Below are 11,272 nucleotides of genomic sequence, written 5' to 3'. Positions count from 1 at the left end.
TATCTGTGAGCAGAATCCTTACTCGGTGATGCCCGGTTATACCCATCTTACAGCTGAGGACACAGAGGCCAGGGAAGGGAGCTATCCTACCAGGATCTCAGAGTCAAGAAGTCAGGGTGCTGGGATCGGAGCCCCTGTCTGTGCAACGGTCCACACTGCCGGGGGCTCCCAGGGCTCCAGCCCCTCTCTGTTCCTCCCTGGCCCCATCTTTCCCCCACACATGCCATCCCCAAAAAGAGGCAAATGGCACTGACCCCTAGGCCACCAGGATCTCAACCAGAGGTGACTGGGCCCCCCAGGGCACATTTGGCGATGTCTGGAGATATCTTTGTTGCCACAAGTGGGGGTGGGGTGGGGGGAGGGAGGAGGAGAGGCGCAGGGAGGAGCATGGGGAGGGGTTACTACCGGCTCTAGTGGTGGAGGTTAGGGATGCTGCCCAACCCCCTAGGATGCCGAGGGCGGTCCCCACCAGAGAGGTGTCGGGTCACATGACAGTGGTGGTGGCGCAGAGTAGCCCTGTTCCAGATCTGCAGGCTCGCCCTTCCGGATGTGAGCTGGGGGCTTCCTGCTGGATGCGTGTGCCTGTGCCCCTCCAATCTTAGCCAGAGGTGGGCACCAGCAGCTTGCAGATGTGGGTAGGCAGTTCTCTGCAGATTCTAGACTAAAGCCCTTCCAGATGTGAAGGGATGGCTTACAGATGTGCGCATATCCACACGGAGGGCCTTCCGGGCAGAGCCTCTCCTTGACCCAAACTTGCTTGGTCGCCCTGAACTCTTCTTCTCCTCCTAGGCCTCAACTTCTGGGCTTCCGTGTCCATCTAGGCATTGTCCAGTTTTAGCATGACATCTGCTAAGTCACTTCAGCCAGGATCCCTCATCCTTGATATCTGATGGGGTTCCTCACCCACCCCCACCCCCACCATCCCCAGGTGATGTCTGATCACCCTGCCTGCCTTCAGCAAGAATCCTGTTAGGTGGGTTTAGCCAGAATCCCCCCACCCCTGATGTTTCCTCTTAGGAATTTCCCGTCCTCTGACCTCCATGCTGTGCCTTGGCTACAAATTCCCACTTTTCTTTGTTCTGTTTGGAGTTGAATCCAATCTCTTTCCCTCACCACAAGGCCCCATCATAGTAGTCCCTACACTATCCAATGGCCCCTTTGAATAATTAGTCTGCCTTGCTGTGCTTTAACAAGTGTCACTGGATAATTTTTTCATCCGTTTCGGATGGGAAGATAGAGAACTTTGGGCTAATTTCCTTTCAGATGCCTGGGGAAGGGCCACCTCCTCTTCAGGTGCATCAACTCCCACACCCCGCAGGCCCGAGCACCCTGGAGTGGGAGTTACCAGGCAGCTGTGGGCAGGGCCATGGGGGGAGGTGGAGCCTCCTTTTTCTAGGCCATGTGTCACCTGCCTCCTGCCCTGGGGCATTGCCCCGGCACTATTCTGCCACTGCAGCAGCGAGAAGCTGGGGCCTGCTCCCCAGAGACTTTGGGGCGGATCGTGGCTCTCCTTGAGAGCCCTATGTTCCTGGCCCCCCAGAACCCAGAACATGGCAGATGGGGCTCAGGCCAACCCCAAAGAGTTCAGGAAGAAGGGGCTGGTTAGACACCCCTCTGGGTGGAGGGGCCCGAGCCTCAGGGCCTCTTCTTTGAGAAACTCGAGGTACATGCCTGCTTCCCTGGGATGGAGCCCTCCATGGAGAGGAGCAGGGATGAGGGTGGGGAACAGGCTCCTAGAATCCATTTCTTCAGAAAGGAGAGCTCTGAGTCTCTGATGGTGGCTGAGATATGTCATTGCATTTTTAGCACTACAAGGGCCTTTGGGATCATCTAGCTAATCCTTATAGGCACTTGAGGCCCAGAGAGACTAAGGGATCTATGGATGATCACACAGCATTTTGGAAGTAGAGCTGCAGCTAGAACCCAGGGACCCAGGTCTCTTGGCTCCGGGCGCAAGAGCCAGCCAGCAGGTTGGGTCACGTGACTCCCTGGTGTGCATATGGAAGGGGGTTGGTTCTGATCTGTGACAGGGTCCAACTCCATGAGACAGGAGCTCCCTGTCTTGGAAGCTGATTCCTGCTCAGAGTGGGAGGGAAGGAGGCTCCTGGTGCCTCTGGGCTCTGCCATCCTGGGGGCTGTCCCTCCAGGAGGTGCAGGCAAGTGGGAGGTGCTCAGATCTTCCTGGAGGAGCTAATCGCAAGGCAAGAGCAGCAGGAAATGGGGCATCAAGAGACGGTGTTGACCGCACCTGTAACGAGGCCCAGGAGGGAGCCGCAGGCCAGGAACCGCACGTAGGGGGAAGGGACGGACTCAAGACCAGGGTTTCTTCCTCTCTCAGGTCTTACCTGGGGATGAAGAAGTTCATCACCATCGCCATCCTGGCCAGCAGTGGTGAGTGAAGGCGCTGGGAAACTCCTTCTTCTCCCCCGACACCCCCAGCCTTTCTGCTGTGACTCACCCACGGGCCACAGGACCTCAGGCCTGCCATTGGGTCTCTGCTTCCTGGCTCTGCCCCTGCCTGGCTTCATCCCCTCTTTGGGGCTCTTTACTCCTCCAGGCACCTGTAAACATACCCAGGTCGGTAGGCATTTACTATTTACGAGCCTCAAGGGTGCAGGGCCCACAGCTGAGCAAGCATCGTAAAGTGGTGGTGGTGGCTTGGCGTCAGGGCACTTAGGGACACCGGGGTGCTTGTGTACATAGGAAAACGTGTTTGTGTACGTGTGTACATGCAGAGCTAGTGAGCTTGCGTGCGGATAGCTGCATGTATCTATGTGTGTGTGGGTGTGTCCGAGCATGTGGTGATGTCTATGTGTGTAACACACATCAGGATGATGTGTAAGTGTGTGTTCACAGTGGCGTGTATATCTCTAGAGCGTGTATATGAAAGTAGGCTGTACACATCTGCACACGGCAGGTGTGTAGCAGGTCTGGGTGTGAGATGTACCGGAAGACATGGAGCAGGTCTTGGGGCCTTCTTCCTTCTTCTTTCTGCAGGGCCCCACCCCCCGGACAGCCGAGGCTCCTGACACACAGGCCGGCGTCCTGGTGGCAGTTGCCCTGTGTAGGCGGAAGATGGGCTGAATGTCCCACTGGCTTTCTGTCCGCCTGTTCAGCATTCCCTGAACCCAGTCAGGTTTGAGACAAAGGAAGAAAATATCAGAAACGAAATAAGGTTAAATGTGGCCAGATGTGAGAAACAGTTGGTTGAATTCAGGCGAAGTGACTTGTTATTTAGAACATAACCCCTTGAGTTCAGCCCGGCCCAGGGGCCTGGGACAGAGGCTGCAGCCTGAGTGAATGCAGGTTTTGTTCTTTCCGCTCGGAGTGGAATGTGCACGTGGCCACTCTGGGTGCTGTGTGTGTGTGAGAGTGGGAGTACGTGTGCATGTGTACAGGCGTGGGGGGTGAGTGTGGGTCTGCTTGTGAGACTGTATGAGTGTGGGAGGTATAGGGGAAGGGCAGGCCTGGCCCAGGGGCCCCACAAATCCTGGGAGGGGGCACCATGGGGGGAGCAAGGGTCTGGTGCGTGCCAGGCCCCGAGCTGGGCATGGGCCTGCCCGATCTCTGGAGGCTGGGATTGTTATTCCCATTTTGCAGATGGGAAAACAGAGGCCCAGGGAGCTTCAGTTCTGGGCCTGCCTCTGTCTGACTCCAAAGTGAGTGTGTGTATGCGTGTGTGAGGTTGGCGAGTACGAGAGTGTGCGTCTATGTGTGAGGTGTGTGTGAGCACAGGAAGTATGGGTGGATGTGTGTCTGCGTGCGTGTGTACACTTGTGTGGTGTGTGGAGGAGAGTGTGCGGTGGGTGAGTGTGGGTTTACGTCTGTGTGTGTGTTAGAGTGTGAGTGTGTGTCCATCCTGTGTGCGGATGGGTGAGTTTTAGGCGGGAGCTGATGGCTGGGGGCCCTGGGGTTGGAAGCTGCCCCCTACCAGGGGTAACACCTCCAGGATGCGGGAGTGGGGGTGAGGGTGAGGAGGCCAGGACCTCACAGCGGGCGATGCGGCTGGTGCCCTGCAGGGGAATGACTTTCTTGGCTGCTCTCAGATTTGGGAATCGAAGTCAAAGAATTTAGGCAACCTGCCTCCGGCCGCACAGCGCTAATGGAGAGACCTGTTTGCAGATCTGGGCCTGTCTGACCCCTAGGCTGCTTGGCACACATTTGATTCCAGCAGCAAGAGCCCTGCAAGGCAGAAAGGGTGGGGGGAGAGCTAACATTCCAAGGGACCCCTCTTGACCCCCCTCTTCCACTCTCTCCAACAGCTCACGCGGCCCAGTCAGAGACAGGCCTACAGGATGCAGGGGCCCCTCTCTCCCTGCCCCGGACCTAACATAGCCATTTACAGGCTCTAAACCATCCTCTTAAAATTGTCTGTCATTTCTCCCCACTCCTTCTTTGTTTCCTCTCTCGTGTGCTATTTATTCTCTGTAATGACGAAAATCCCGGAGCCAATAGACAGGAAGACACAGGTGGAGCAGGATTCCTAAAATCAGCTCTCTGACCGGGAGGGCAGGCCTGGCCCAGGGTCTCAACAAGCCCTGAGAGGGGGCACCATGGGGGCAGCGAGGGTCTGGTACGTGCCAGGCCCTGAGCTGGGCACGGGCCTGCCCGATCTCTGGAGGCTGGGATTGTTATTCCCATTTTGCAGATGGGAAAACAGAGGCCCAGGGAGCTTTAGTTCTGGGCCTGCCTCTGTCTGACTCCAAAGTCTGTGCTCTTCCCACTGAGGCATGTGGAGGTGGTGAGTCCCTTGTCATCGCTAGCAATGTTGGACAACCACGTCTCCAGAAACAAGTAATTTCGGCCTTTGGGTTTCCATTCAGTCTCCGTTTCTGAAATTCTTAGCTTCCTCCCTCTCCCATTACATTTCCTCTTTCAGGCCATGGAGCTGGGTGGGGGATGTGGAGAGAGTTAGGGTTAGGCTGAACTAGGTGCCTAGCCCCGGGCACAGATGGAGGAGCCTGGGTGGGGGAGGCATCCCAGCTCTGGGGCACACAAACCTGGGTTCAGGTCTGGGCTCTGCCACTTCCAGGCTGCATGACCTGGGCAAAGTTTCACCTTTCTGAGCCTCAGTTTGCTCATCCATAAAATGGGATGACAGAGGCCCTCCTGCCTGTGTGGGTGGCGGCCTCACCCAGGTAAGGACCCAAATGCCAGGCTCGATGTTGACTCAGCAGTGAGCCAGCACATCTGGGAGCCCAGGAGGCAGGGAAGCAGGGGAGGGGAGAATATGTCCCTGGGGTGAGCGGCCTGAGGATGCCGGGAAGCTGATTTTGTGATTTTGCTGGTGTAGGAAAGGTTGTTGCACTACCTGTGAGACAAGGACAAAGGGGAAGAAATATATACGTGTGTATGCGTGTGTGTGTGTGTGTTCATTGAATGATGCACTGGCCCCAGGGCCATGTGGGGACGCTGAGTCCCTGCTGGGAGCAGAGGAGCCAGGCCAAGCCAGAAGGGCCCAGAATAGTGTTCAGAAGAGCATGTGGCATTTGTGAAGCCCTTAGAGTGTATAAGGCACTGGGCTCTCACTGGCTGGGTCCAAATTCTGCTTCACCTCTTTTCAACAATGTCTTCTTGGGGAAGTTACTATATGCTCTGGGTCTCGGTCTCCTCATCTGTAAAATGGGGATAATATCAGCACTCTGTAGGGTTGCAGGGAGCACTTGATGAGTTAATGCATGGAAGGGGCATAGGACAGTGCCTGGCAAATACTATTATTATATTCTCAGGGCCATAGGGCTCAGTGTAAGGATGTGTGTAACGCACCATACCGGCTGCTTTGCAGATTGCACCCTCCTCCTGCTCTGCCCTCCTTCTCCTGCTGCCTCTCTCCCTTCCCCTTTCCCCAGCCCTGGGGTGTTGGAAGGACAGCCAGTCAAACAGGAGAGGCCACGCACAGGGCAGGGAGCTCACAGCACCCCCTCGGTTCTCTCGCAGTCCTGCTCGCGGCCCACAGCAGCCTGCTCAACCTCAAGTCCATGGTGGAAGCCAACACAGGGAGGAACGCCATCTTGTCCTTCGTGGGCTATGGCTGCTACTGCGGGGGGGGTTGGGGGGGCACGGCCTGCCCATGGATGAGGCGGACTGTTAGGTCCTGGAGAGTCTGGGCTGCTGGAACTGGGCAGGGACGGTGAAGGTCAGACTGTCTCCATCTCTGAGAGGTGGGAGAGGCCCCTTCCCCCAACGAGGAGGCTTGTTTGATGAGTTAGTGGCCAGAAGCCTGACCTTTGACCCATGTCCTCCTCAACCGTCTTGGATATTTTCTTTTCTTTTCTTTCTTTTTTTTTAAAGTGTATAACCTTGTGGGTTGTTTTTTTTTTAAATTCTATCATTGGCATGTTTATTTTATTTTATTTTTATTTCTTTTGGCTGTGAGGCTTGTGGCATCTCAGTTCCCCAACCAGGGATTGAACCTGGGCCCTCGGCAGTGAAAGTGCGGAGTCTTAACCACTGGACCGCCAGGGAAGTCCCATCTTGGACACCTTCTGTCGTCCCTTTCCAAGGTCTTGGGCTTGGAGGCATTTGAACTTCCGTTCTCACCGGAAGGAGCCTTTGACCTGCCTCCAAACACACATGAGAACAATAGTCACACAGCTTATACTTGACAAAGACAAGGGCTGTGACCACTGGCCCCTCAGCCTGGAGGCTCTGGTGGACAGGGCTGTGCTTCCTCCATCAGACTGGGAGTTCCTGGAAGCCGTGGCTTATCCTTTGCTCCTGTCTACCCCCGAAGCAGCCAGCACCAAGTCTGGTATCAGTGGAGGCTTCATAAATGCATGTTGACTAATTGCCTGCCCTCCACTAGAGGGGATGGGACAGCCACACCACATTTGCTTCCTGTCCCCCGTCCCCAAGCCCCACTTACCTCTCCAGGCCTTTGTCTCTCCCTGGCCATCGTGCACAGCCAGGTATATCCCCTGCATCTAGCCGGTCTCTTCATACTTTGACTTCACCCAGGCCCCTCCCTCCCACCCTGACTCCTCCTACAGCTGCAGCCAGGGCTCCAGGGGGTGGGAGGGAAAGCTAGGGCTCTGGGCAGAGGGCAAAGCGAGGGGATCACGGACAAGAACCCGGGGCACTGGCCTGGTTCTGCCCAGCTGTGTGACCTAAGGCAAGTAACTGCCCTCTCTGGGCCTCAGTCTGAAGGTCTGACTCATGAGGGACAGGAACAGATGATCATGATAGGGGTCACGGCCAGTGGGAGAGGTGCCAAGCCTGGCTACGCCTGCCTGCTCTCCTCTCCCCGCCCCTAGGTGCTGCCATGCCCACGACTGCTGCTACCAGAAGCTCTTTGACCTGGGCTGCCACACCTATGTGGACCACTACGACTACACCATCAAGAACAACACTAACATTGTCTGCAGTGAGTCCCTCTCCCACCATCACCCCTTCCTCTCAAGAAAGTGTGTACTGCCAGCCCCCTCAGCCTGTGCTAGGGCCGTGGGCAGGGCTGCCAGATGAAACACAGGATGCCCAGTTAAATTCAAATTTCAGATAAACAATGAAAGATGTTTTCATGTAAGTATATCCTAAATATTGCATGGGACATACTTATACTAAAAACTAAATGTTAGCATAAAATTAATAAGTATTAGTATAAAATGAAGAATTAGCATAAGTATATCCCATGCAATATTTGGGATATACTTATACTAAAATATTTATTGTCTGAAATTCAGATTTAACCAGGTACCTTGTTTGTCATTTGCTTGTTTGTTTGCCAAATCTAATAACCCTGGCTGTGGCTCTGGCACATCTCCCTGATGTGCTTGGAGCCCCCAGGTCTGAATTGGCCCCCAGGTTCTCCAGTCCCCAAGATTCTTAAGCTTCGGAGAGCTTAGGGAGTGATCCTGACTCAGTGGGTCGGGTCTGGGTGGGGTCCAGGACTCTGTTTTTAATCACATCCTCAGGTGATCCTGAGAGTTTGTGTCAGGCTGGCATGGGAGTCAGGGGACCTGGGTTGGAACCCAGGTTCTCCCAGCATCTCCTTGCTGTATGACCCTGGGCACGGTCCTTCCCCACCTGGCCTCAGTCTCCCCATGGGTACATTGAGGGGTTTGGATCTGAGCAGACCCATTCCCTTCTAGTTCTGTCATTGGGACCCCAGCAGATGAGGTGGCCCCATCCTAGACACCCAGGGTTTCTAGGGATTCGAGGTGTTGGAGCCAGGCCTGGCAGGTTCCCTCCTTTACCATGGACTCATTCCCCAGCTGAGGGGCACAGCATCCAAGCTGATGGCCCAGGTGTCCCTGCCCTGTCCCTGCTAGTGCCCCACCCTGGGGCAGCAGGTGCCCCTTGGCCCAGCCCCGTGGGCAGCCCTGGGCTCCCTTTGTCTCCTTATCTTAACCAGGCTGTGTGTCGTCCCTCACTGAGAGCTCACAAGCAATGCCAGCTTTGCAAAATACTCAAGACTCCTGTTCTCTGGGAAAGAGTCTGGTGGGGAACTGGGCACATCTGGGGACCCTTGACAGCCCAGGGCTGTCTAGTCCTCATATTCTGCTGTTCAGATGTGCGGTGGAGGGTCTGGCTTGAGAGAGGAGTTCATTAAGCAGTTCGAGGAGAGGAATCTCCCTCCTCAACCCCCAAGACAATGGACTAACCCAAGCAGTGGTTTTCACACTGGGTTCTGGGGATTTCTGGGGCCATCAGGTCAACTGCTGTGAGAGCTAGCTGGGGGGTCGGTTATCCTTGGATTGGTGGTCCAGCTGGCTCTTTAATGTATTTTGTAGCTCAAGTGGCTTCTCTTTCAGCTGTTTAAAAAAAATTTTTTTTATTCTTATCTTTTTTATTTTGGCTGCACTGGGTCTTTGCTGTGGCATGCGGGCCCCTCTAGTTGCAGCTCTCGGGCTCAGTTGCAGTATGTGGGATCTTAGTTCCCCAACCAGGGATCGAACCCGGGCCCCCCCTGCATTGGGAGCACGGAGTCTTAACAAATGGACCCCCAGGGAAGTCCCCTCTTTCGGCTGTTTGATATATTATTCTTTGGCCAAGAGTTTCACTTCAGAGAAGGTATTCTGCTGATGGAGAGTTTGCAAGTTTGCAAACAATTGGGCTAGTGGGTGGTTCTCGAAAGGTGTTCCCCGAACCTGCAGCATCAACAGTACTTGTTAGAAGAAGCTCTACGGGTGGGGTCGGGCAGCCTTGGTTTCCAGGAGCCCTCCAGCGGATTCTATTGCGCACCTAAGGCTGAGAACTATGGGGTAGATGATTTCTGAAGGCCCATGACAACAACGACAGCATTTGCTCCCTGGGACGCACTGAGCTAACCTCTTTACAAGTGTTTTTCTCACTCCGTCCTCACCACGAACTCCCTTCAGGGTGGGTGTGCTGTGATTCTGTGCTTGAGAGAGGCCTGCGATGGTAGAAAGTAACTGGGCTGGGGGGTGAGTTCCTGACACCTGAGTTTCCGTCCCAGCTCTGCCTTGGGTTTGCTGGGTGACTTAGGCAAACGCACCCTTTCCTGGGCCTCAGTTTCCCCCTCTTGACGTTGTCCTGTTGGGCTTCAGGGGTTCTCTGTTTACCATGCACCAGGGGCACCTGGAGGGCTGTGAATGCAGAGGCTGGGCCCCGAGCGTCGGAGCCTGCAGGTCTGGGGTGGGCCCGCTGACGGTGCTGGTGCTGCTAGCCCGAGACCACCTTCCGGGGTCCACTGTGACCTCAGAGTCCGTGTGCTCCACTCCCCATAGGCGGAGCGTGACCAGCAGATGTACGAGTGTGACAAGAGCATGGTCCTGTGCTTCCAGAAGCAGACGTACAGGGAGGAGCATGGCACCTACCTCAACATCTACCGCCGGAGCCCCACACCCAACTGCAGCATCTACGGGCCACGCCCCCGCCCCTCCCTAGCGCCCTCTGGGGGCTGACAGAGAGGAGGGTTGGAGGTTCCGGCCCTGGGGACCAGCCAGGTGGAGCAGGTGGAGGTGGGGGCGGGTCGGGGGCCCCTGGGCTGCCCTCCTCCCTGGAGCCCTCCAGCGAGACCAGCCCCAGAGGACTCAGAAAGGCCGGGGCCCTGGCCCTGGCCACCTGGCTCCTCCAGCCCAGACCTGGGTGTGGCTTCATCCTGGACGTGGCAGGGGGCATATGCTCTGTTGGGGTCTCTCCCGAGTGTGGAAGGCAAGACCTGAGAAAGACTGGGGGCCTCTGAGGGGGGGTGCCTCTCATTGGCCCTAGCTTGACTTCCTCAGCCAGGCCCTCAAGGCTGGGGCCCAGAGTCTTCAAGACCCAGACCTGGAGCAGCCAACATGGGCCCAGAGCTTGGCATGTCCTAGGACCAGGTTCCCAGGCAGACAGAGTGCTGGTCACAAGGCGTGGTTCTGGGGCCCCTTGGCTGATCCCACGGGATGACTGAGGGTGATCCCTGCTTTGGGAGCCTTGCAGCCCTCCAGAGCCCCATGAAAGAGCAGGTGTCCCCATCCTGGCCTTTGTCAAAGTAGCACATGAGTCCCAGCCCAGACACCACAGGATGGTCACGGGGCTAATGTCCCAGGCCTGAAGTCTGGCCTCAGTTACCCAAAGAACCTCAGAGCAGGCTCCTGGGCACTGACAGAACCCACAGGCACCGCCCCCAGGGGCACAGGGACCAAGATGGGAGCACACTCAGATGTGTCCCCACCACTCGGGTCCTCTGCCGACCCATTCATGTCAGAGGCACACCCTGGCCGCCGCCCTGCAACGCTGAACTGCTCTGAGGAACATCCCGCCCCTAGGCCGCCCGGGTCCCTGACAGACACGGGAGGGGGCAAGCCCCAGGCCTCCGGGCGCTCCCCCTGCATCTCTCCCCGTGCAGCGACCAGGCCAGGGGGTGGAAGGGACCAGAACACTCTCTCCCTGGGCAAGGAGAGGCAAGGCTGCAGCCTGGCCACAGAAGCCCTCTCGATGGAGAGGAAGCTGAGAGCTGGGACCCACCTCGGTGAAGAGGAGACAAAGGCAGGAGAGACCAGGTCCAGGCAGGAGGCTGTGGGGAAGATTCCAGAAGGCAGTAGAGAGGGTGCAGGCTGTGAAGAGGGAAGGGAGGGGAGAAAGTGGGAGAGAGGTGACACAAGGTGAGGGCCAGACGTCCAGACCAGAGTGGTCTTGGCAGGAGAAGAGGGGGCAGAGGAGCCTTGAGGGTGGGGTCCCCCCTAGGGCCCGGGTTCCCGCTGGGGCTTGTGGGATTACGGGCGGAAGAGGAGATCAGACCTCAGCGGGCCTGCTTTCCTGACTCCGCCCCAGCACTGTTGTTTCCCCAGCTTCCCGGTCCTTCCTCAACTCGCCTCTTGACCTCAGGGTCAGC

At 56.6% G+C, this 11,272-nt stretch overlaps 1 protein-coding gene across 1 annotated transcript; it reads left to right on the top strand.

Moving 5' to 3' along the window:
• Nucleotides 1–1,550: 1,550 nt before the first annotated feature.
• On the top strand, nucleotides 1,551–9,863 carry PLA2G2F (phospholipase A2 group IIF). Its single transcript, XM_061184080.1, is given in 7 exon segments — nucleotides 1,551–1,663; nucleotides 2,339–2,391; nucleotides 5,938–6,044; nucleotides 6,047–6,086; nucleotides 7,253–7,367; nucleotides 7,680–7,689; nucleotides 9,687–9,863. Coding segments are annotated over 7 exon segments (615 nt in total).
• The last annotated feature ends 1,409 nt before the right edge of the window (nucleotides 9,864–11,272 follow it).

This window comes from Eubalaena glacialis, chromosome 3 (assembly GCF_028564815.1).
Source record: "Eubalaena glacialis isolate mEubGla1 chromosome 3, mEubGla1.1.hap2.+ XY, whole genome shotgun sequence".
Taxonomy (NCBI): domain Eukaryota; kingdom Metazoa; phylum Chordata; class Mammalia; order Artiodactyla; family Balaenidae; genus Eubalaena; species Eubalaena glacialis.
Note: the sequence above shows the minus strand (reverse complement) of the source record. Positions and strands in the feature narration are given on the sequence as shown.